At 50.3% G+C, this 25,214-nt stretch overlaps 3 protein-coding genes across 9 annotated transcripts; 2 read left to right on the top strand and 1 right to left on the bottom strand.

The window, feature by feature from the left end:
- Positions 1–302: 302 nt before the first annotated feature.
- Positions 303–3,342, bottom strand: LOC112646681 (uncharacterized). The gene is made up of 2 exons (XM_025426910.3): positions 2,456–3,342; positions 303–2,180 (listed from the first exon to the last, which is right to left on the bottom strand). Exons 1-2 carry the CDS (start codon positions 3,060–3,062, stop codon positions 2,104–2,106), a joined length of 684 nt encoding a protein of 227 aa, XP_025282695.1. The 5' UTR covers positions 3,063–3,342; the 3' UTR covers positions 303–2,103.
- A 112-nt stretch (positions 3,343–3,454) lies between these two features.
- MON1B (MON1 homolog B, secretory trafficking associated) lies at positions 3,455–14,117 on the top strand. Of its 2 annotated transcripts, none has more exons than XM_025426899.3 (6): positions 3,455–3,606; positions 4,012–4,169; positions 6,111–6,440; positions 6,967–7,786; positions 8,142–8,289; positions 10,685–14,117. In XM_025426899.3, the coding sequence occupies exons 2-6, from the start codon at positions 4,022–4,024 to the stop codon at positions 10,892–10,894; spliced, it is 1,656 nt and encodes a 551-aa protein (XP_025282684.1). In that variant the 5' UTR covers positions 3,455–3,606; positions 4,012–4,021; the 3' UTR covers positions 10,895–14,117. The 2 variants fall into 2 exon arrangements, with proteins under 2 accessions (XP_025282684.1, XP_035571946.1); XM_035716053.2 differs by lacking the exon at positions 3,455–3,606 and adding an exon at positions 3,615–3,801.
- Positions 11,875–25,079, top strand: SYCE1L (synaptonemal complex central element protein 1 like). Of its 6 annotated transcripts, XR_007410968.1 has the most exons (13): positions 11,875–12,082; positions 16,646–16,708; positions 18,309–18,413; positions 18,605–18,679; positions 19,237–19,284; positions 19,556–19,610; positions 20,816–20,899; positions 21,154–21,217; positions 22,013–22,082; positions 22,182–22,269; positions 22,471–22,555; positions 22,695–22,817; positions 24,764–24,901. XR_007410968.1 is itself a non-coding variant. In XM_049110691.1 (12 exons), the coding sequence occupies exons 1-12, from the start codon at positions 11,875–11,877 to the stop codon at positions 24,818–24,820; spliced, it is 978 nt and encodes a 325-aa protein (XP_048966648.1). In that variant the 3' UTR covers positions 24,821–24,953. The 6 variants fall into 6 exon arrangements, 5 of the variants coding, with proteins under 5 accessions (XP_048966648.1, XP_048966647.1, XP_048966646.1 ...); XM_049110691.1 differs by lacking the exon at positions 22,695–22,817 and having other exon boundaries at positions 24,788–24,953; XM_049110690.1 differs by lacking the exon at positions 22,695–22,817 and having other exon boundaries at positions 24,764–24,953.
- Positions 25,080–25,214: the final 135 nt, after the last annotated feature.

The following is a 25,214-nucleotide window of genomic DNA, read 5'->3' as shown; positions in this document are numbered from 1 at the left end:
GGACCAGGCCCACCACAAATCCAGAGTCTTCTCCCTGGACCCACAGAGGTTTTGGCATTTGAAACCAAAATTACTGTAACACTGTATGCCAACCATACTTCATTCAAAAAAGAAAGAAAGAATGCCAAGCAATGTTCATGCCATGCCTATTGTGGTCTTAGACTGTCTGTATCTCGTACTCTCTTTACTCCCAGTGTCTGGTTGCTCCCAGTGGGAAGAGATGGCGTGCCTCCAAGCAAGAAGGAACGGACACAGGGATGTGGTTCTTAGATAAAAGAGAAACCAAAGATATCAACAAGGAATTGAGTGAATTGAGGAATTTTATTAAGTTTACACTCCCTCCCACCAGCACCCAGAGCAAGAGATAGTCCAAATAGAGCACCTCAAAACTGACAGCACCTAATGGTGTTGGGAAGATGGCATGGTTTAGAAAGGCTGTTGACATCCATAATCTGGCAGGATTGTGGGGGCTGCTATACGGGCAGTTTTCTGTGCTGGGGAGAGTTGCTTGTTTGGAGAAATCAGTGGCTTTGAGAAATTGGACAGTTCATATTTTAGGGAAGTTTGGATGTGCTGATCTGAGGAAGAGAGAAGATTGAAAGTGATGGTGGGATTTCAATGGGCTTAGAGATTTGGGCTTTATGGAGGATACGGGATTAGGGAAACAAGGATGGGTATTTGGAGACTTAAAGAAATTAGCCATTTGAGGTTTGAGAAATTCAGTGGATTGGTTTAGGGCTTGATACACTTGGAAGTTATGTGACTGGTGGCTTGGGGGAGCTGAGAAAGGGATTTGAACCTCATGGAAAAGGCAGGACTTGAAGAGCTTGGAAGGTTTGGAGATATTGATGCCTTGTGAGAGGATAGAGGTTTGAAGGGTTTGATGTGTTTGAATAAATGGGTATATTCAGGCAGTATGGTGTGTTTAGGAAGTTTGCAGGTTTGGAGAGGCTGAATAGCATAAGGATATGGTGGGTTTGATGGGCATGGGACATTGTTGGGGCAATTGATGGGCAGGGACATCGGACATTGTTGGGCTTGAGGAGGTTGATGGGCATGAAATGTTGTTGACCTTGGGGAAGTTGAGGTTTTAGTGTATTTGGTATTGAAGACTAGCGTTTTCGGAAGGTTGCTGATTTGTGGAAATTGGCAGCTTTAGGGATGTGGGTAGATTAATGGATCATGGGGTGTGTGGAATGATTAGGTGCTTTGGACATTTTCCAAACTCTTCCATTTGAAGAGTGAGAGTTTTAGGAACACTGGTGAGTGTGGTAAAGATGGGGCTTGGGGTGAAGACAGCATTTGGGGATGTTTTGGGATTGGAGACATTGGATGTTTTATGGAGGTCGATAACTTAAGGAGTGTTTAAGGGCTTGGTTAAATTAGTAGGTTTGGGTATTTAGAAATTTGAAGAAATTGGTTGGCTTATGGAGGATAGTAAACTTGGAAATGGGGCTAGACGTCTGTTAGGTGAAATAGAGAAGGCTATGAATTTTTTTGTTCCATTTACATTGGTTAGTTACATAGGGTAGGCTAAACTTGTTCAATCTTCGCACTTGATGGATGCAGGGTAGGGGTGTTCCATTCAAAACTGTGTATTTAGGAAAGCACCCAACCCTTTCCTCATGGAAGAATGTGGTACATGTAGCTAAGATCATCATTCCTCTTCTCCCTAGTCCTGTTCCCAACCCAGTTTGGGGGCGATAATAAGATCAAGGGATCCAAAGCAAGGAGAGTGACAAGGTAGAGAAAGAAGAGGCAAAGAACTAGGGGAGGGAGCGAGGACCAAGGAAACACAGCAGGGAACAGTGAGTAGGAGCGGGGAGCAGTGATACCAATCGGAGAAGAGAGCTTGGAACAAAGTGAGAGGGGCAGAGAAAAGAGAGAATTAGCAAGGAACAGAAGAGGGACAGGTAGTAGTGAAATCGAGGTCACAGATGTTCCTGCACAGTGCATACAAGTGACAGCACAAGTCACGACAAGTTGCCTTGTTTCTTCTCACAGCTGTGTTCCTCCCACTCCAATGTCCACCCATATATTCAAGTTCAATTTCCTAGCTTTCAGGAAGTCTAGAGAGACAAGAACCCGTGGGCAGGAGGCGCATCACAACGTGTCCAGATGGGCACAGGCAGGTTCCTCGTGTGCTTTACGCATTGTCAGTTTCAGAGGCGCTGTGCATCCTGGGGGCAAGGAGAGAAGCAGGCACGGTTGTGCACACCTGGGGACAATGTTCTAGTGACCTCATGAAAAAAAAAAAGAAAGTCCTTAGAAAGGACAGGCCTTCCTGGGCTTGTGGGTGGAGCCCAGTACGGAAGTGTTTGTGCGAAGAATGAGATGGCAAAGGGCATGAGATTGATCAACTCGACCCAAATGCAGAAGTCCCCACTGGAGACGCCCACTCTGGGATGTGAGCACACTTAGTCTCCTTAGCAGCCCTATAAACAAACCCAAATACCCTTCAGTTCCTTCGGGCCTCTGTAATGAGGATGGAAAAGTATTTGCGTGAGTCCAGGGTCTGGCTTCGTCCCGGGATTCACTGGACTCCAGAAGCTTAGTCCCGTGGGCAGAGCTGAGTTTTCGCGCCTCGCATCTCGCCGGGCACACGATGTGGGCGGAGTCGGTTCGTTCACCCGGTGACGTCGCCTCGGGCGCTTTCTGGGCTGGCGCGGGCCCTCCGTGGGCGCGGGGGCGGCGGCGGGGGCGGCGGGGGGGGCGTCGCGCTGCCTCTCGCCCGCCCAGGGTGCACGCCGAGGCTGGGGCGCATTTCCCCCGACACCAGGGCTCCTGGGCTTTTCGGAGCCCGCACCCCGGAACCGCATAGCTCCGCCCACAGAGCTGTTTCCTAAGTGAGGTCCGCGGGCCTTTGGCAGATCTGGGCAACCCGCGAGCAGCCCGCACGCTGCCTCGTGAGCCCGCCCCGCCCTCTCCACGAGCACGTCCACGGCCCGCGCTACCTTTTCCAGAGGCCGTCGAGCCCTTTGCCCGGACGACCCCAGAGAGACACACGAGCACTTCCTACTTCTGAGAAGCCCGCCTCTCGCTTCTGAGCAGCCGGGCCCCATAGGCTGGCCAGTCTGCGCACAGCCCTCCTATTGGAAGCGGCGGCTGTCCGTCAAGCACTTCCTCTCTGCACCGCCCACTCCACCTCGCCCGCTCGCCTTCTCCGCCTCAGTTCCGGGGGAGCACGCCTATTGGCCGCGCCCCGGAGTCCACCCCGACCGCGGCTGCGGAAGTCCCCGCGTGAGGAGAGAAATCGGCCCGAGCCTCCGATTGGGCGCGGGGGTTTGTCAGTCAAGATTGGGCGGGGGCAATCGCAGCGCAGCGCGCTGTATTGGTGGAGATCCGGCGCGGCCGGAGAGGGGGCGGAACCGGTGGGGCAGAGCAGGCTTCTTCTGATTGGGCCACAAAGGGAGGCGGTGCCGCCCTCCGGCTCCGGATTGGCTGAGCGTGAGCCGCGCCCCCGTCACGCCGCCAGCCGGCTGTAGGAGAGGCGGCCCCGCTCGCCTGAGAGCCGTGCGAGCCGGTGCGGCGGAAGGGCGCACAGGCGGCTCGCCGGGTCCCCGACCAGACGACGTAAACCCGGGAGAGGCACGCGTCGTCTCAACGGTGAGGGGACGCCAGTGGGCGGCGGGAGCCCGGGCTCCGGCGCGGCGCCGAGCGAATCCAGCTCCGCAACCGGAAGTGCCTCCGGCGCGGCGCGCCCCGGGAAGTGTGGCCGGACGGAGCCGCACCCGGAAGTGGGATGCTCGGCTGCTCGGGAAGGGATGGCACCCAGCCAGCTGGGATACGGGGTTAAAACAGGTGTTTCTCTCTCTTTGTCTGCTGGAGCTCATTGGAACCTCCCTTTTCGGGAAATGTTGGAGGGTGCAAGTCTTTGGCCATGTTTTTGCTTGTCTCATCCTGTTGAAACCCGAGGGGAAACGAGCACTAGGGTTGTGTCCAAGGGCCGGGCTCAGCAGAGGCTTTTAAGAAGTTTCTTTTGCTGTCACCCTCAATTCCCTTACCCCACAGGGATGTGCAGATGGAGGCTGGAGGAGACACTGCTGCCCCGGCCCCTGGGGACGCGGAGGACCTGGAGGACACGCGGTTCCCCAGTGAGGAGGCTGGAGACGGTGGAGGGGTTCACGAGGACCCGCCGGATCCTGGAGACGGGGACCTGGAGAAAACAGGTATGCCCTCCCCTCACGAGGGTCTCGGAAGGAATACCGAGAGGGTGTCACTGTTGCGGGAGGAGTGGGGGGCCAGCGAGGAGCCTTCTGGACTCAGAAAAGTAGTCCAAACCATAGCGGGATCAGTAGGAGGCCACTGTGGACACAGAGTGTAATTTAAATCACCAAGCAATGAACAGGAAATCAGTGGGTGTCAGTGGATGTTCACTGGGGACTTGGTGTGAGTTCAGGTCTTTGAAGAATCAGAAAGGGATCAGCGGGGGTCAATGAGGGGCAATGGGGATTTAGGATGTTTAGGTCAATGAACGAATGACCGGAAGAAAGTTAATACAGCCGAAGGGAAACTATTCAGAAGTCAGTGTCTTTTGGGGGTAGGGTGTTGTTTAAGTCATTGAGGTGGGAAGGGGGATCAGGGGCAACCAATGCACACTCAGTGTTTATGAGGGCTCAGTGGTGGGTTGTTGGCGGCAATCTTTAAGGAACCAGAAATTAGCAGGTGTTAATGGTGATCATTGGTGAGGGGGCAGTGGACATCAGTGAGATTATTTGGAGAGTCGGAGGACCAGTAGGAGGGTTTTGAAGACCTAGGTGGTTGTGTAAAGGTATTTGGTGGAGACTCAATGGGAGTCATTGGGAATCAGTGCTCATTGACCACATCAGAATGAGTGGATGTTAGCAGCGGCGTCAGGAAGGATGAGTGGGCATCACTGAGGATAAGTGGGGGGAGGGGGGGGATCGTGGTCTTAGCGAATTTGGGAATTATTGGCAAGTAGTGGTAGGTACTGGGAGGCATAGGGATCATTGGGAACATGGGAATCAGTGAATGTCAATCAGAGAATGAGGAAATATGAGGTCATTGGGATTTTATGGGAAAATTGTTGATACAATGGTTGTCACTGGGAGATCGGTGGACATTGACTGGAAATGGGAAGAGTGTCAAGGGAAGTCGTGGGTTTCATTGCTGATTGTTAATGATGGCCATGAGGAAGGGTGGTGGAGATCATTATTATAGTCCTGTGTGTTAGTGTATCTTATGGTGGGTATTATAAGGAGGGGAGTGGATTATCAATCAGAATAAAAGGAGATCAGGGAAGTCAGAGGAGGTCGCTGAAGTCCTGGATGTTAGTGGAGATTACCAGTAGTCATTGGGGAAGGAAGAATGAAATACAAGAGGGTCGGGGGAGGTCATCAAAGTCTTGGATGTTAGTAGAGGTTAATGGTAGTCATAGTGGGGATGGAATGCACACGGGGTAAAATAGATTGTGTGTCAGGGAAGTCACTGGAGGTCATTTAAGACCGGGTATTAGTGATGTTAATGCAGGGTCATTGGAATGTTAGTGAACAGCAGTGGGAGTAAATAGGGTGTTAGGGTGCTAGTAGATATTCATGGCTGTCATTGGGAGAATTAGTGGTTATCACCAAAAATATACATGGGTGACCAGAAGAGTCAATGAGGTCATTAGGGATCAGTGAACATCCATGAGAATAAATAAGGGATTAAGAAGGGGTGGGGCAGGGGAAAGGATTGGAATGAGAGAATGTAGAGATATTAGTGGATGTCATGGTGGCCAATGAGGTGAGTAGATACTAGGAGAATACATGAGGGGTCAGAGATGTTTATAGGGGATCACTGAAGATGAAGATATTAATAATGTTCATTCAGAAGCAATATGGTGCTTTGAAGACTTGGAAGTGGCAGTTCCTGAAAGGAGACTAAATAGTCTCTAGGGACATAGAGGGTTCAGTAATGACAGTGAGAGATTGGATTGTTGGGGCTTTAGGGGGACCATGTGGAGGTCATTGAAGGGTGGAGGACACACCTGGAGGTCTGTGTCAGCATCAGGGGTCTTTGGGGGGGACTAGTAGAGATTTGGTAGTCCTTGGGCACATGGGGTGAATGGGAGTCCACAGCCAGATGACCCACCAGGAGTTCCCTTTCAGAATCCGAGACGAAGGATCAGCCACCTGGCCTGCTGTCACCACTGCCCCAGTCAGAGGCCCCATCATGCACCTGTGGGCTTTGGGATCCTGCAGCCTCCGAGAATAGTCCCATGGGGGCCCCTGAGAGTGGCTCTGGGGGCCAGGGTGGGGACCCCAGTGATGAGGACTGGCGCAGCAAGCGAAAGCACGTGTTTGTGCTGAGCGAGGCAGGCAAGCCCATCTACTCAAGATACGGTAGTGTGGAGGCTCTGTCGACGACCATGGGTGTGATGACAGCCCTCGTGTCCTTCGTGCAGAGTGCAGGAGATGCCATCCGCGCCATCTATGCTGGTGAGCAAAGGAGGAGGAGATAGAGCAGGGGATGGTGACTGGGAAAATGACTGGCTGGCCGGTTGGCTGCCTGGGAGACTATCCAGGCAGCCAGGGGTGAGTCCCTGTATGTGGATGGCTGGCCAGGCAACTGTCTGTTGTCTGTCTGTTTGGCCTGCTTGGTTCTGAGTGATTAACTCACCTGGATTTGACTCACTGGCTGGGTACTTCCTTGTTTATCTGCAAGCGTGACTTTGAGGGCTCTGTGGCTGAGTTGGGTGCCTCTGGGTTCTGTGTCAGTCCTTGCTCTGTCTTCCCCTGATCCATGCTGTGTGTCTAAGCTGATTCCTTGACCATCCCATCATGTCTCTACAAACATCCAAACTCTGCCAAGTTGTCCTTATCCTAGTCCAAGTGTACCATAGAGTGACCATGTGAGCTTGGGCCAGGAGTGTGTGTGTTCAGGGAAAGAGGAGAAGAGCCCCGCCTGACCCCTCCAGTCACTGCTCACCCATCTCTACCCCTTCGCCTCCCTTACCTCCCCCAGAGGACCACAAGCTGGTGTTCCTGCAGCAGGGCCCACTGCTGCTGGTGGCCGTGTCAAGGACTCCTCAGTCAGCAGCCCAGCTGCGGGGGGAGCTGCTAGCTGTGCACGCACAGATCGTGAGCACGTTGACACGTGCGAGTGTGGCCCGCATCTTCGCACGCAAGCAGAACTACGACCTCCGCCGCCTGCTGGCCGGTTCAGAGCGCACACTAGACCGGCTTCTGGACAGTGTGGAACGGGACCCTGGTGCCCTGCTCCTGGGCGCCGTGCGTTGTGTGCCTCTGGCTCGCCCTCTGAGGGATGCACTGGGTGCACTGCTACGACGGTGCACAGCACCTGGCCTGGCACTGTCAGTGCTGGCGATTGGAGGTCGACTGGTGACGGCAGCCCAGGAGCGGACTGTGTTAGCCGAGTGCCGGCTGGACCCCGCTGACCTGCAGCTGCTGCTCGACTGGGTGGGTGCCCCGGCCTTTGCGGCAGGGGAGGCATGGGCACCTGTGTGCCTGCCCCGCTTCAACCCTGACGGTTTCTTCTACGCCTACGTGGCTCGCCTGGATGCCATGCCGGTCTGCCTGCTGCTACTCGGCACTGACCCTGAGGCCTTCCATGACATGGCCACCTGCCGGCGCCTGGTTGAAGAGGGCATGCACACCCTTGGTGCCATGCGTGCCCTTGGGGAGGCGGCCAGCTTCTCAAATTTCCCATCAACCAATGCTCCTGCCTACAGTGTGCAGGCTGTGGGGGCACCTGGCCTCCGACACTTCCTCTATAAGCCGCTGGATATCCCCGACCATCACCGCCAGCTGCCCCAGTTTACCAGGTAGGCCCTGACCCTGTGGGCAGTTGGCTAGGCAGGAAAGATTCAGCATCTCATAGACTTGAGGCAGGAGAGAGCCAGGCATTCTCTAGAAGGATGGAATAGAATGGGTGTCTGTCTGATGGGGGAGGCTCAACCACCAACCTCAAGGAATCATTTATTCTGGTGAAGAGGGCCCCAGTACTCCAGGAACCCCCTCGTTTGCTGGGGAAGCTGGGCCTCCAACCACTGAGAAACCTCAAGTCTAATGGGGGAGGCTCAGCTCCCTCCTTTAATTGAACTCCCTAGACTAAGGGGAGACAGGCCAGCCAAGAAAGCCTCCCACTGACCTTGGCCTCCCCTCCCTCCACCACTGCAGCCCCGAGCTGGAGGCCCCATACAGCAGGGAGGAGGAGCGGCAGCGCCTGTCGGACCTGTACCACCGTCTGCACGCACGCCTCCACAGCTCCTCCAGACCCTTGCGCCTCATTTACCATGTGGCCGAGAGGGAGACACTGCTGGCCTGGGTGAGTCCAAGAGGGGTCTGAAAGACTTTATTCCTGACTTCAAGCCTCCTTTTCCTCCACTCTGTCCCCTCTGACCATGACAGGCACCATGAGTCACAGTATGCCTTCGCTTGGGCTATGCCTTGGCCGGCAGCGCTGTTCCTATCATTACACGTGTGTCTTTGAAACACATGAGAATTGCACACTCTACAAGCCTCCTGTACCACTCTTCCTTTCATTGTTACCCCATTAGCAACCAGTACAGTGTCTTCGACTTTGAAGAGGTCCCATAAACCACCATCAGTGTGCCCACTGCTTTCCCATAAGCCCTGCCTGTGCATGAGCCCTACTATTTATTTAGTTTTCCCTCTGGGAGCCCCAGCACTCGTGAACACTACAGGCTTGGTCCCAGGCTGTGCCTTCTACCTGTGTGTCCTCCCCTGAGGTCCTCAGGGCTCCTCTCCTCACTTCCCATGTTGAGGGTCAGCTATTCAGAGAGTTTGGCCAAGGTGACCCCATTGGAAACGGTACCTTCCCCAGGCTCTGCCATTTAGCACACATGTATTAAATCACTTATTGTATGCTTATTGGGTATCAGGCATTGTTCTAACCGCAGGATTTTATTATTTTTAAATTTTCATAACTTTCATTTTCAAGCAATTTTAGACTTGCAAAGATGCTGCAAAATGATACAAATAATTACTATAAGTAGGTCTTTCACCTAGTTTCTCCAGACACTAACCATGGGAGCTTATTAAAATCAGGAAATTCACATCAATACAACAACTAATCCACAGACTTAATTCAGATCTCACCAGTTGCCCCACTAATGTCCTTTCACTGGTCCAGAAGCCAGCCCAGGATCATAGGTTGGTTTATCTATTGTTATCTCCTTAGTCTTGTTTATTCTAGAATCCTCTCTCAGTCTCTTTTTTTTTTTTTTTTTTTTTTTTTCTGGCATGTGCTTGGCACTTTTGAAAAGTACCAGCTAACTAGTTTGTACAATGTCCCTCAACTTAGGTTTTTCTAGTATTTTATCTTGACTGAATTAAGGTCATGCATTTTTTGGCAAGAATATCCGAGGAGTGAATGATGTGCTCTTCTCTGCATCTGATCAGGAGATCCACATTGTCAGTTTGTCCCATTGTTGATATAACCTAGATCACTTGGTTAAGGTGGGATCTTCCAGATTTCTCTAGTATAAAGTTAGTGTTTTCCCCCTTTATAATTAGTAAATATCTTGTGATTTTTGTTAGGTTTCTCTTTTACATCATACCTTCATGCACTCATTTTAATATCCATGATTCTTGTCTGCAATAGTTACTACTCTGGTGTTTGCCAGGTAGTGACTTTTGAACTCCATCATCCATTCTAGGCATATTGGTTGAGATTCTACTACTATACAGAAGAACTTTTCCTCCCTCTATTTGTTGAATTTTTAATTTTATATCAGTATAGCCTCATGGATTTTTCTTTAACTCATTTGTTCATATAAAAGCCTTTTCTGTCATTTACTTTGGTACATGACAAAAGTATCTCAAGTTAGCCAGCTGGCCCCTGTGTCTTTTTGATACATCTCCATCACTATATGAGCATTCCAATTTTCTGGCACAAGATATTCCAGGCTCATCAAGTGCTTTCTCTATGCTAGTCCCGGAATCAGCCATTTGTCCAAGGAGCCCTTGTAGTGAAGAATGGCATTTCAAAACCAAAATATGGTAGGCCTAGGATTTTAAATTGAGTTGTCAGGGGATGATTCCCTGAAGAGATGGTATCTAAGGGAGAGGTGGCAGGCCATGTGGGTGTCTAGAGCGAGAGTACACCTGGCAGAGGGAAAGGACTGAGCAGATGCTGTGAGGTGAGACAGAACCTGGCTATCTTTGAGGAATAGCAAGGAGAGGTTAGAGTGCTGGAGGAGAGTGAGCAAGGGGGAGAGCAATGACAAGTGATACAGAAAGGTATAGTGACCTGGTCAAGTTAGGTCTCTCTGGTTCGTATATTAAATTGAATTAATCCTCAGATTATGCCCAGGCTACAAAAAATGGTAACAGGTATGGGGAGCTTAAAACCTTATATACAACAACTGCTCAGTAAATGTTAACCATTGTTGTTATACCTGGTCCACAGAGGAGCAAACTGAGATCCAGGGAGTACACACACACACACACACACACACAGCCAGCATTATCCAGTTGAAGTCACTAGATCCAGCAAATTCCTTGGCCTAGCTGAAAACCCCTAGCCCACCATGACAAAATATTAGTTTACCTATTAGACCAGTGACCAGGTAGCACAAGGTGGGAACCCTTGCCAGATGTGTTTTCCAAACCAGAGACAGGCATGGGGCTTGGGTGGGGTGGACAGGACTGGGCATGGCCAGCTCTGGCCCAACTGACTGACTCTTCTAAACCTGCAGGTGACTTCCAAATTTGAACTCTATACCTGCCTCAGCCCCCTGGTGACAAAGGCAGGTGCCATCTTGGTAGTGACCAAACTCCTGCGCTGGGTGAAGAAAGAAGAGGATCGACTCTTCATTCGTTACCCACCCAAGTACTCCACACCCCCACCAGCCCCAGCTGCTTCCACAGACCAGCCTTCCCATAATGGCTTATTCACTGGACCTTGAGAGGCAGAGTTCTCAGGTTGGGCAATGCTGAGAACTACTACCTTAGGCTTTTACCTTCTGTCTCCACCCTGGAAATGGGGCAGGAGGCACAGAGGACAGTCTGTTTCCACAGCTCCGTCATGCTCTACCACCTCTGGGACAGTCCTTAGTCCTTCCTCTGCCTTCCTCTCCCTCTGCCTCACCTCCTCCACTTGGATGATGTTCGCCTCTGTCAGGGGCTATCTCCTCCGGTCCTGGTACCACATCCCCTGTCCTGCATCAGGAGTCTGTCTCCTTGATGGGCTCTCAGCCCTGAGTGTCCAGGGCTGGCCAGGGTCCCGTTGAGTGGTCCACAGGGGCTCTGGAACTGGGAATGCATGGCCGGCCTGTGACTGGAACCAGCTTGGAGAGAGTTTCAGAAAGAAACAGTACATAAAAGACCTAAATTCAGTTCCTACAAGGACATTCCTTTGCCCTTCACATACGCCATCTTAACCCTGTCAGAAGTGGCCCCCATCAGTGTAACCTGCTGCTGACACCAGTGAGCACGTGGCCTCCAGGGCCTCCCTCCAGGACAGAGCACCTGACTTCACACGTGGCTGAGATCAGACTTTCTGTGGGGAAGGTGCACTCGGCTTTGAAGGCTCTTTGAACTCAACCGTGAAGTGCAGAAAACCTCGCAGTGGCGGTTATGCTAGGATTTGTGAACGAAAGGGGACTCGAACTCTGGGTACCACCGCAAAGCACATGTGCATTTGTCCCAGACTTCCACAACCTGCACCACACAGCACCCTAGAAAAAGGCCTCCCCAGAGTTTGTATGCGCGTGCGCAGCGCTCCCTCCTCGACCCATTTGTGCCCTGTTTTCCCTGCACTGGAGCTGGTGGGCCTGGGGGGTGTACGCATGCGCGCTGCCCCGGCTCAGGGCCGCGGGGCCGCTCGGCTGGAGCTGAAGCCTTGCTCCGGCGCTGGCCAACCGACCGGCGGGCGCGCAGTGCACGCATGCGCACCCGCAGCCTGGCGGGCGGGGGGGCGGGGGCTCGCACAGCGGGTTTGGTTGGTTGGTTGGGGTTTTTTTTGTTTTGTTTTTTTAGCAGTAGTCATCCAAGGCGCACGCCAGCTCAGGCCCCGCGTTGGAAAATGGCGGGCAAGTTGGAGTCCTTGAGAATGGAGCCCCCCGAAGTCGTGGAGGAGGCTGAGGAGGCTGAAGGTAGTGAGGGCGAGCCGGCCTCTTCCCGGCCAGAGCAGGAGGGAGGGAGCCTGTGGCCCGTTACAGTTATGAGATGTAAAAGAGCAGTACTAAGAAATAAGAATTTAAGCTTTTTATTAAAAAAAAAAAAAAAAAACTTCACCAAAGGGGAGGCAAATAACGTGCATATTCTCATCATTCAGATCAACTCCACTTTATCAGGCACATTGGTTTAAGGGTTTCGAAGAAACAACTAGACATTTCAGTATGCATTTCTTCAAACAAAAAGGGGGCGGGACGTTGTCACAAAAATCGCCCTGCTCCTGCCACACCGAGGAAACGCAGCAGTAATTCCCCCAGGATCACTTCACACCCAGCCCATATCACATTTTGCGTGGACTCTAAGTCCACGAGACTTAAGAATCGAGAATGGCCTCTCCCACGGACGGCTTCTTTTCTATGGGGCCCTTTGTCCAGAATGACATCCCACAGCCTATTGCCCTAAAGATGATTAGAGATTACTGCGTAGCTTGAAGAAGAAACCTTCCCAATTCGGTGATCCACTGCTATGCCACTAACTTTTTTTTAATTGTAGACATTTTTGGAATGTACCAAAGTACAGCATGGTGACGGCCCATGTACCCATCACTCTTGTTTCAGCAGCTCTGGACTGTGCCCTCCTTTGATCTATCTTTGTACCCCCTTCCTGCACACTCTTTAAACTACTGTATTAATAATAATATTTGGACTGCATCTTTCCAGATCTACCTATGCAGACATCAACAATAATTATGATTGTTCACTTGTTTATTGTTACTTCCCCAGCACTTAAAACAATGCCTGCTTGGCATGTAGTAGGTGCTCAGTATTTTTTTTTATTTTTATTTTTTGGTATGAATAATAAGTGTCACACAACAAGCTCTCTTAGGTTAGGGTTACCCATCAAGGGCCAGCTTCCAACGAAGGATAGGCAGGAAGAAGACAGATGCAAATAGATCTCATTTATTGAGCACTTCCTATAGCACTTAAGATAGTTGCAACTATGCTAAAAACCATTTTAGTGTCAAGCTTTCAAATTAGTCAAAATTGAAGTTATGATTAACTTCACCAGCAATGGAGAACATTGAAAAGTATATAAATTACCATTTCTAGCCCCTTGGAAATGGCTTTAAAAAGAGAGGGATAAATCTAGTATTGATTACTCTGTAGGGAAGCAGACTCTCTTGCCTCACTCAGAACTGACCAGTAAAGGCTTTGCTAGAAGCAGTTTGGCAGAATATTTTTAGTGTCTAAAATGCTATTCCATATCTTTAGTCACCATGCTTGGTAATCATAGGATATGCAGATGTGTGGACCATGAAGGATCACTGGAGTGTTGTTAGAAGCAAAACACAAGGAGCAATCGGAAATGTCTAGATTTAGATATACCCATGCCCACTGTGGAATGCCTGGTGGACACTTTTTTAAGCAGTTGGAAAAATATAAGATAAAAATTTTTTAAAGAGTAAGATCGTGGTTTATTGACAAAGAATGAGCTTCAAAAATGATCATACTTTTATGAGAGAAAAGCAAGTTGGGATTTAAAGTAAAAGAGGGGCAGTGTCAACTAGAGCCCCAGATATATTGCACAGAACAATGTCTAAAGGCCTAACCAATCACTCACCACAAGGGACTACTTATATTTTTAGGAGCGTGCAAAGGTGGAGGCATTTTTGTGATTTTTTAAAAGATTTTTTCTTTCAGGAAAATGTAGTGCTATATAATGTTTAAATAGAGAAAGTGAAATTTTGAAAGGCATCTGAGGATCATATATTAATATTTATCGATATTAACATCCCAATTTTGATGGTTATACTGTGGTTACCTGGTAGGGCCCCCTTGTATATAAGAAATATACACTGGAATATTAAGGAATAATGGGCCATGATGTCTGCAATTTATGGTACAGAAATGCTCACAGATGAGAAATCCAATACGCAGGCAAATAGCACTGTGGCCTTTTTCTACCACTTTTATGTACATCTGGAATTATTTCAAAATAAAATGTTAAAAGGGATTCATGCTGTACAGGCTGTTTTGTAATATGGATTTCTCAAAAAAAATTTATCAAGATGTCAGTTGGGTTATTTAAGATTTACTGATCACTCATGATGACTAGGACTAGAAATGGAGAGGAAAAACACAGATAGATAGAGCTTTTGCAGAAATAGTTACAAAAGCTAGCTGTAAAAGCCGTGGGGACTCGAGATCACGATCCAAGCCGAAATCACATTGTCTGGGCACTGGATGATATTACATGATGATTGTTAATCTTGTCAGTGTGATTACAGGATTGGAGACATCTAAGAAAATGTCCTCAAGTAGTTGAGACTCTAAATGAGATAGTTGGGCATGAAATGACATAAAGCATAGGGCTTGCTTGAAAATAGCTCAGCACGGGCAAAACAGCTGAAGCAAATATGCGTGAATATTAATAGTCGTCAGATCTTAGCCATGCATAATCAAAGTTCATCATGGTGTCCTCTCTACTTTCATGTGTGTTTGAAAATTTTCATATGAAATATAACAAAACAAATAATTACAAATACTTCCCCTTGTTAATAAAGTAGCTTTAATTGTTTTGTTTCATTTCCAAATATTATGAGTATTATAAAAATTAAAAAGTCTCAAGAAGTACAGAACCTATTATTAGTGATTTTATTGGAAAAAGGCAGTAAGATTTAGGGCCAAGGAGAGAAGGGGAAGTTTCATTTCTAACTTCACATATTTCTGTAGTGCTTGAATGTTTTTTGGGTAAGAAAGTAAAAACAGGAATACATGAAATACACTTTACTAAAAGGTCTGAGTATGTTCATCAAACTGTTGACAGTATTTACCTCTGGGGAGGGGAGCAGCTTATTGAAGAAGGGGCTGTTGCTGAGAAGAAGCTTTTACTTTTTAGTCCATGTTTTTCTACATTTGTTTATTCTGGAATTAAAAATTCAAATGAAAATCAAATTAATGCATACTAACTTACAGATGATTTCAAACAAGACATGTAAAGAAAGTAAATATAGCACCAAACATTTTAACAAAACTTAATAAGCTTAGGTTAAAAACCCCTGACCTACAACATGTTTTTTTTTTTTTTAAGACGTATTTATTTACTTGAGAGAGAGTGAGAGCAGGTGTGGGAAGGAGAGGAAGATGGAGAGAAAGTCTCAAGGAGGCTCTGCGCCAAGTGTGGACCTGAGATCATGACCCAAGCCAAAACCAAGAGTCAGACACTTAACAAACTGCACCACCCAGGTGCCCCTATAACATGATTTTTAGTGGCTGCAAAAAAATTTCATTCTATAAATGTGCTGTAGTTACTAAAATATCTTTAGGTTGCTTCCTTTTTTAAGATTAGAAACAATGAACAACTTCCCCACCATTACTTATTTCCTTGAGATAGATTCCTAAATATGGAATTTATCATCTAGAGGATTTAAATAATTTTTTGATATTTATTACCAAAAAGCTTGAAATGTAATCATGATTTTGCCTATCAGATTGGCAAATGAGGGCGTTAGCATATGTGGCTGCTAAGGATACGAGGAAGGAATCTTTTGTGGGCCTCCTTGAAACAGGTGGAAAACAAGTTCATAAATCTAGTCAAATTTAGTAGTACACATGCTCTTTAATCCAGCTGGTGGCCTAGGAGAAGTTTGTGGGTTTTTTTTTTAGTTGTTATAATTTTAAAAGTAATGCAGGTTCATGTTAAATACATACGGAAGTATATATGGTGAAAAGTGTCTTTGAGTCAGGATCTGATAAGGTCTTCTCCTTACAGTTGAATGATAGATGTGTCAAGTCCTTTTGATTTACTAGTTTCCCCCTCCCTCTTTTTTGTTTTTTCTTTGCAATCTATTTATTGAAGAAACCAAATTGTCCTGTGGAGTTTCCCAGCATCTGCATCCCCATGGTATCATTTAACATGTTTCTTTTTCTCCCCCTTTTATTTCTTCTGAATTGGTATTTAGGTCAAGAAACCTGGTAAGATTCCTGGACTGTTTTGTTTTGTTTTGGTTTGATTTTTGGCAAGAATCCTTCATAAGTGGTATTGTCTTCTTCCATGAGGAGGCTCATAACATCTGGTTGTCTCTTTTTGATGCTAGCAACAACCATTTCCTACACCCATCAGTTCTTTAAGAATTTGCAAATTGTGGCCTGTCATGATTTTTTAAAAATTCATATGCAATCTTTCTGCCCTACCGCATCACTTAGAACTTCATATTGATTTTAAACAGCAGCAGCAGCAGCAAAAGTGCATCCCCTCCTTTCACCCTGAATTTCATTTCACTAAGGGGATGCCTGTGGTGTTCTCTGACTTCTTAGGAGAAGTTGACCCTTAGTTCTGACTCATCCAGCACACATCATAAACCTCCGGGGCAAGGGACGAGGTCTTACAGCAACCCTGCTCTGGCTGGAAACCTGGCCCCCCAGCCTGTCCTCAGTTCCAGCTCAGGGGCTCCCCAGAACTCACTGTGCCTTTTCTTCCTCCCTTCCCAGATAGGCCTGGACCTTTCCTCCATCCTATAATTCTGGTTTTCATCTCTGCAGGGCAGACCAAGTCTTTGAAGATGACTGAAGACTTGCTGGCAATGGTGAAAAAACTGCAGAAAGGTCATGCATCTCTTTGTGTCTGAGGCTCAGTGTGGGGCTTTGAGGCAGGCACATGTGGTTCAAACTGAGTCCCCTTAACTCACGACCTGAGAAATTATCCCATTGTGCATTCTCCCCCTTATACAGTTTAATTCTTTGAACCAAAAGTACAGCTTCAAAATTCAAGAAGTATTAAGGAGACAGAAAAGCCTACTGTCTTACACATACACTTGCCATCCGTGTCCTTGGCCCAAGGGATAGCAGCAACTATTTTTAAAGTCTTAGTTTTTTTTTTCCAGAGATTAGAACACATACATATTGTCCTCCCTTTTTATATACAAACAGCAAATGTCAATGCAAATGATTGCACTTGCTTCGCTTGTTGAGGGGGCCTAGGAGCCAGCCTACATCCGGGTGGGGGCAGAGTGCTGGCTAGGTTTGAGGTTTGGCCCCCAGCCCAGCCCATCTGCAACTTAAAATACTATGATCCATTGGTCTGTTTGATCTGTTCCAAATAAAAGAGAACCCTCTTCCTCCAGCCCTGCACACTCATGACTACCTGGAGGAGTGCATTGGGGCTACTGCCTAGGCTAAAATTAGGTAGAGAAATTACAGGACTGGAAATGCAGAGTGACCATGACATTCTCGAGTAAAATGAAGACCCTCAGGAGTGTAAGTCATAATCAGCACCTTGGAGAGCATTCACTCTCCTAGCAGTCTCAGGAGATAGAGTTGGTGGCCTCAGAAAATCAAGGGCTTGAGTTTATTAACTCCAGAACTCCAGTCAGAGTTGGTAGTGAGACCCAGCAAGGGTTGGGAAGCTTTTGCCCCAAATCTGTGCTGCTGACCTTGAAGCCAAAGAGAGATGAGGAGGAAGTCTTCTCCATAACAGAGCCCAAAAATTGGGACTGTAAGAAGCTAGAGATTGTTCCCTAAAGAGAGCATGATCTCTCTGTCACTGGAAAGCTTTAAAGTTGCCACCCACAAGATGAAAACAGCATTGTCCCCATTTCTCAAATGAGGCCAATACCAGAGTCAGATGGGCAGTGACTGCCAGGCTTTTAACAGGGTGGAGATCACTGTCTCCCACTTCACTCAAAATTACATCTAGAAGCCTCCACCATGTCATGTCCCAGGAGGCCCTTTGTGATCTGTCAACCCCACTTTCCCCTACCTTGCCTCCTGGTACTTTCACCTTACTCATTAAACTCACATCAGCCCTTCTCCCCCCACCACCAGCCCCTTAGCCATTACTTTGGGCATGTGCGTTACTCAGTCCCACTGCTGGGGCTTTGTACTTGTCCCTCTGCCTGGCAGGGTCTCCCTACTCCCCACGCGACAAAACTGCAGGTTTTCAGGTAGGGCCCTTCCATATCAAGCACCTCTATCCTTTCACCCTTGAACCCCTTGCTTGACTTTATTTCCATCTGCAGCAGTTATCGCCACCCACATTGATAGCAAATATCTTTGCTCAATGTCTATCCCACCAGTGCAAAATGGAAGCCCTTGCAAGGGCTCCTTACAGAGCCCAGCACACAGCAGGCACTCAATAAATGAGTTTTGATTGCTAGTATCAGAGACACTGTGCCAACACTCACCCATCTCTATCTGCCTTAGACAGCCAGGCATCTGTCTTCTCTGGCTCAATCTTTCTTTCATGCTGCAGAGGGAAGCCTGGAACCACAAATTGAAGACCTGATTAACCGGATTAATGAGCTTCAGCAAGGTAAACTCCAGGACCTACACTTCCTAGCTAGCCAGGAAGTACCTGGACTTTGAATGCCTCCACTGCCTCATCTATAAAGTCCAGGCACCTTCACATTGATGAAAGAGGAGTGTGCAGTGTCATAGTGTGCAAGAGAATAGCAAAGTTAGAAGCTGCACTCACACAAAGTCTTCTTCTCTGCTTTTGCCCAGCAAAGAAGAAATCCAGCGAGGAACTGGGAGAAGCCCAAGCTCTCTGGGAGACCCTGCATAGGGAATTGGACTCCTGTAAGTGGGACCAAAAAAGGGACCCACAGATCTTATGAGCACCGTCAGTGTTCTCTGTACACCTCAGAGCTTTGCATCGGCTCTTCCCTCCATCTGCAATGCTCTTATCTGTATGATACCGATTGTCTCTTTGCTATCGCAAGTCACATTTCAGCTCTTAGCCCAAACTTTATTCTAACAGATCTACCTTGACCACCCCATCTAAATATGGATTACCACCTTCCCTCTGTCACTCCCACTCCCCGGCGTGATTTGTTTCTTCAGAGCCTTTATTTCCACTTGACATAGTGTATTTATTTCTAGGCATCTCTCCCATTATAAACCCCTGTGCATTCTGCAAGGGCTTCACTCCTTTGTCATCTACAGAGAATGTGGACACGGAGATGTGCATCAAGATGGTCCCCAATGGGAGATGGTTGAGGGTGGCAAGAAAAAATACCTCCCCTGCCCTGGCACTGTACCATACGTTCTGTAACTTTGATATGCCTTTGCATGAAGTTGCAATGGGGGCACAGAATGTGACCTCTGGAGGCTCAAAGTGTCACTGTGTTTTCCAGTGAATGAAGAGAAAGTGCATCTAGAGGAGGTCTTGAACAAAAAGCAAGGTATTTATCAGCTGCTCTGTCTTCATTGTTCTACCCCCATTCTACCCACAAGAGACCACATTTCCCAGAACAGCTAGAGGAGTCCCACTGAAACCTGAGTCAGGGTGTTTCACTCTCTGCTCAGACCTCTCCCTTGGCTGCCACCTGACTCAAAGACACTAACGGCCCCCAAGTGCCCTCCAATGTGTGATACAATGTGGGGCCCATTACCTCCACCCAGTCTTGACTCCCCAAGAGTTCACACAGGCTACCTTGATTCCTCTTCCTACAGAGGCACTGAGTATCCTCCAGTTGTACTGCCAAAGGAAGGAAAGTGGAGCTCATAGGTAAGAGGTCCTGCTCAATTTTTCCTCAACCTGAAGGAGGAGGGAGCAAGAGCTAGGGAAAATATACCCTGGACACACACTTTTCATTTTTTCTTTCCATAAAATAGAGTAGCTAGACAAGAGACTTCTCTGCTCATCTTTGATATCAGATGATGGTGTTGAGGTTAAGTCACTCATTTGATCATTCATTGTTCATTTCTTTATTAAATAAATTTCACTCACTGGTATTATTCTAAATCATTTTCTGTTGATTATTCATCTTTTCTACCATCCATTCATTTGTTTATTTATCTACCCATTTAGGCCCCCAGTCATCCACTTACTCACCTGTCCACCCATTCACCCATTCATCCACACATCTATGTAATCATTTTCCAGACAGCCATTATGTCTCCAGCTTTCCAACCAATCTTCCATCCATCCAATCATCCACTCATCCTCTCTCCATCTTTCCAACCACCCATTCATCTAGCTGATCATTTTTTCACCCAGTCATCCATCCAGACATCTATCCATCCTTCCAGCAATTCATTTCTTTGTCCAGCCATCATCCCTCCACTCATCATTTCTCCAACCAGCCGTTGTCTCTTCAGCCAGTCATTCACCCATCAGTTATTGTCCATCCAACCACCTATCCATCCATCTCTCCATCCTTCGAACCTTTCCTTAACACGTACTTGTAACCAGAGGTCTCACACCCTGGTGTACCATGATTTTAACTATGTGGGAAAACCTGATGATAAAGTAGGTGTATGCTTAACTACACTACACCACACAGACTGTCTGATGAGCAGTTTATGTCCATTTTTCTACCTAATCCTCACATTAATTACAGGAGTTAAGGACTACTGTTACCCTCCCACCACTATCACCATTTTACATATGAGGAAACAGATCCAGACTTGCTAAGTAACTTGTCCAGGGTCAGAGTGGAATAGCAGATCTAGGACTCAAGCTGAGACTTCAGAATCTATTAAGCTAAACTACTATACCCCTCACAGAGGTTTCTCGGGAAGGCATAGTTTGATGAGGGACAGGATGGACAGGGTAATCATCTCAATAGAGGCCCATAAAGTTGCACATCCAGTCACAGGAGAAAGGACAATGATGAAAGTTGTGAACAGACCACTGCCATTTCCCAATCCTGCTGAAGGAAGTGAGGGCTTATTCAGAGATATGACTAAGAGTTGTCTTTCTCCTTCCAGGAAGAACATGTTGCAGGACTGCACAGAGCAAATTTCTATCCATAACTCTCAGGTCGCAGAGAATTGCAGACAGAGGAAGCTGGGGTAACTGCTGGGGTAACCCTGGTCTATGGCCCAGCGTGGTGCTGGTTGAACATGGGAGTGGGGCTTGCATCAGGGAGTCTGTTGGAAGAGGAGCTATTGGAACCAAGGCGTGGAGGAAGAAGCCCATAAAGGGGATCCTAGGAGAGGGAGCACAGGGCAAAGATCCAGAGGCCTCCCACAGGACTCCCCAGACTGGGCCAGGCTGGCTGTCAGTCCTACCATATATCCTCTCATTCCTCGGTATTTGCCTGTAGGTTGCATGTTGAAGAACAGCTGGAGAATTTGATGGGCCAGCACAAGGAACTCTGGGAATTCCACGTGAGCCATCCTCATTGCCTCCAACCACAGCCCTTCCTCTCCTGGTTTCAGTATCTCCACTGACTGACTTACTGTCCACCCACTGCTCACCACAACTCCATGGGATAGTCCTTGACTCCTCTTCCTCTTACCCACCTACTAAGCTTTTCAGGTTTTACCTTAAATCTAGCCACCTCTTACCATGTCCCGTTGCCATGCCTGGCATCTTTGCCCAGATTGTTGCTAAGCATCCTGCTTCCTTCCTACTCACCTCGAGTTTGCTCCCTTTGCAATGGCAAATGGGAACCTTGAAGGCCATGGTCTGATCATTCCTTCATTCAACTAATGAATAAAGGAAGAGACAGTGAGGAGATAAAGGGGTCAACTATTTGCTGTCCCCAGGATGGCTGGGGGCAGGGAAGGCATACTCAGACTCTAAACAAAAAGATAAGTGGATCATGTAATGTCAGGGGAAGGTCTCTGAGCAGGTGACATCTGAATGCAGACATAAAGGAGGAAAACATGCAGGTATCTTGGTGCAGATGTTCCTGTTAGAAGGAGAGGCCAATGCCAAGGCCTTGAGGCTGAAGCGTGCCCGGGTTATTTGTAGGAGAGCAAGGGGAAGCCGGTGGAGGATGAGGGAAATGAGAAGAGATTTGCGAGGCACCCTGGGACGTGGAGAGCTTCTGGAGAGGAAATGAGTCCCCATCACCACCAGGCCACAGCTGGAACTTCACATCGAGTTAATAGTTGAATGAATGAATGACATAATTCGGGTAAGGGGACAGACGGACGGACAGGTCTCCTCTCTCGCAGATGCTGAAGCAGCGACTGGCCTGGGAGATCCGTGCTCTGCAGAGCAGCAGGGAGCAGTTGCTCACCGAAGGTGGGACGCCGGGCCGGGGGTGGGGGGACCGGTGGGGGCCGGGGGGGGGCGCCTAGCCCGCGGGAGCCGCGGGGGACCTGACGCCCCGGCCGCCCGCAGAGAGCCGGGCCCTGGCCAAGCTGGAGGACGTGGAGCGGCGGCTGAGCTCGGCGCCCGAGGCCGGGGGCGTCCAGGCGGTGGACGACGGGTGAGAGCGGCCGGGAGCCGGGGCCGAAGCAAGGAGCCAGGGGGCGGGGAATGGGCCGGCCCTGCCCCCCGCAAGGACCCGGCCCGGGACGGGGTCCGCGGGGCCTCTGGGGCGGCGCTGCTCGTCTGAGGTCCCCGGCGGGTCCTCCCCGCGCCGCCCCACCTGGTCCTCTTCTTCCTCCCCGCGCCCGCCGCTCTCCAGGCTGAAGGCGGAGCTCGAGGAATTCGGGGGGCAGGGTCCTGCCCAAGCCCACTGCGCCCCAAAGCACGGAGCCTGCGAAGGAGCGGTAGGGAGCCTGGCGATGGCGGCGAGGGGTGCCCCCGGAGCCCCCCGGGAGAGCGTCAGTGGGGAGCGGGGCGCCCCGCGGGGCACGGGGCACGGGGGGGGGCAGCGGCCGCCGGCGCCCTGACTCGCGGCCCCCGCAGGCTGGCTCGGGCCCCGGCGCCCCCCGCGACGACCTGCAGCCGCGCCCAGAGCAGTAGGACCCGCCCGGAGCCCCGCGCCCCGCGCCCCGCGCCCCGCGCCCGCCCGGCGGCCGAGAAATAAAGGCAAGGATTCGGGCTTCCTCCCCTCCCGCCTGAGTCTGTGCGCGGCGCGGGGCGGGGCGGGGCCTCGGCCGGCTCGGGAAGCTCGGGGCGCCGCCGCAGCACCCCGCCTCCGCCGCCCCGCTCCGCCTCCTGTCTGTCCGCCGACAGGCGCCAGAGGGAGCGGGGCAAGACCCCACGTAGGGTCCTGTCTGTGCCCCGTGGTCCGGAGGCCATCCCAGCCTCTCCGGAGCCGAGCGCCGGCTGCCCCCGACCCCCTCTGACCTCCCAGCCGTCCCCTGCTCCCCCCCACACTCCCACTGACCTCCCAGCCGTCCCCACCCCCGACCCCCTCTGACCTCCCAGCCGTCCCCTGCCCCCCTCCCACTGACCTCTCAGCCGTCCCGATCCCCGACTCCCACTGACCTCTCAGCTGCACCCTGCTCCCCCCCGACCCCCTCTGACCTCCCAGCCGTCCCCTGCTCCCCCCCACACTCCCACTGACCTCTCAGCCGTCCCCATCCCCGACTCCCACTGACCTCTCAGCCGTCCCCATCCCCGACTCCCACTGACCTCTCAGCTGCACCCTGCTCCCCCCCATTCCCACTGACCCCTCAGCCACCCCTGCCCCCCCATTCCCACTGACCCTCAGCCGCCCCTGCTCCCCCCATTCCCACTGACCCCTCAGCCACCCCTGCTCCCCCATTCCCACTGACCCTCAGCCGCCCCTGCCCCCCCATTCCCACTGACCCTCAGCCGCCCCTGCTCCCCCCATTCCCACTGACCCCTCAGCCACCCCTGCTCCCCCATTCCCACTGACCCCTCAGCCGCCCCTGCTCCCCCATTCCCACTGACCCCTCAGCCGCCCCTGCTCCCCCATTCCCACTGACCCCTCAGCCACCCCTGCCCCCCCATTCCCACTGACCCCTCAGCCGCCCCTGCTCCCTCCATTCCCACTGACCCCTCAGCCGCCCCTGCTCCCCCATTCCCACTGACCCCTCAGCCGCCCCTGCTCCCCCCATTCCCACTGACCCCTCAGCCGCCCCTGCCCCCCCACCCCCACACACCGCACCTTCGCCTTTGGCACCCTGGCGGAGCACTGTTTCCTCTCCGAGCCTTTGCCCTGCCCTGTCCTCCTGTGGGGCCCCCTTCCCCTAGGCCTCTAACAACTGCAAGTCTGTGAAGTCTGTCGACTTCCTTGAAGGCTGGCCTGGGGGACCCTATTTCAAGAGGCACCTTGCACCAGGGTGTTGGCCATTTACTGAACACTCTTCACAAAATGCCGGTGCTGATTGTCTGCTGCGTGCCAGGCAGCAGCATAACCTGTGAATTTAAATGGCGTGGTTAGCGTCTCACTGAGGGAGGCAGTGGTGCCAGAGCAGGGGGGTGAGGGGTGCAAGGGAGGAAGGGAGCCCTTCGGGCATCTGGGGAAAGGTGCCCCCGGCAGGGAGCATGGCTCGTGTAACGGCTGTGGGGTGGGATCGAGCTTTGTTCTGTTTGAGAAACATCTGGAGGGAGATAGTGTGCTGGAGCACAGTGAGGTAAAGGGTGTGTGGGGGGGGCGGTTAATACTGGAGAATTGCTGGGGACCCAGCCACGTCTGGCCCTGTCTGTCTAGTCTGTGTGCGGGGTTCTTGGAAGGGGCTGACACACAGCAAACCCTCAGTATATGCTAGTTATCACCCGGATCCGCAGGCCTGCTGTCCACCTGCCTTAGGCCAGCCTCCAGGCATCTTTAGGGGACCTTTGGTGTCTCTGTGTCACACAGATGGGACAGCCTGGATATTATGCCAATTTATTATTTTCCTCCTAGATTCAAATCCTGGCTTCCCTGCTCACTGGCAGAGGTTACTCACAGTAACCTCAGCAAATTGATTAATGTCTCCCAAACACAACTGCCAGATTTGCAAAATGGTGATACCAACCTCGCAGAAATTACTATAAACCTAGCTAACTCCTTGCTCCTCTAGTGCGATTGCCTCCTGTGGGTACAGGATAAGGAGATGGTCGATTGCCTCCCAGGCTGAACTCTGAAGAGTGGAGACTGACCAGCCCTACTGTGCCTCCCTGGGTTCCAGTAAAAGGCCTGAAAACAACCCAGCCTGAAAACAGATGCCCCTTTCAGCCATCGCCTGGATATTTTTGTACATGCATGGAATCCACTGAACTTCCTTACATCTGAAGGCTACTGATGATTAATTTTTCATTGTTTCCATGTGCCCGTAGTTCTTATTCTTAACCATTTTTCTTCTCTCTCATATAAAATAAACACTGGCTTATTCCATATTCCTGGAGTTCCCCAAAAGTTCATACTTGGAGTGGTTGCTTCTTCACTCTCACACACTTCCCTTTGTCCTCTGCTTGTAGGTTAAGGGCAGTTGTCAAATTATTCCCCTCCACCCCCTCCCTGGGAAGGAAAGG

This window comes from Canis lupus, chromosome 5 (genome assembly GCF_003254725.2).
Source record: "Canis lupus dingo isolate Sandy chromosome 5, ASM325472v2, whole genome shotgun sequence".
Classification (NCBI taxonomy): Eukaryota; Metazoa; Chordata; class Mammalia; order Carnivora; family Canidae; genus Canis; species Canis lupus.
The sequence above is the reverse complement of the archived record's forward strand: the minus strand, read 5'-3'. Positions and strand labels throughout refer to the sequence as shown.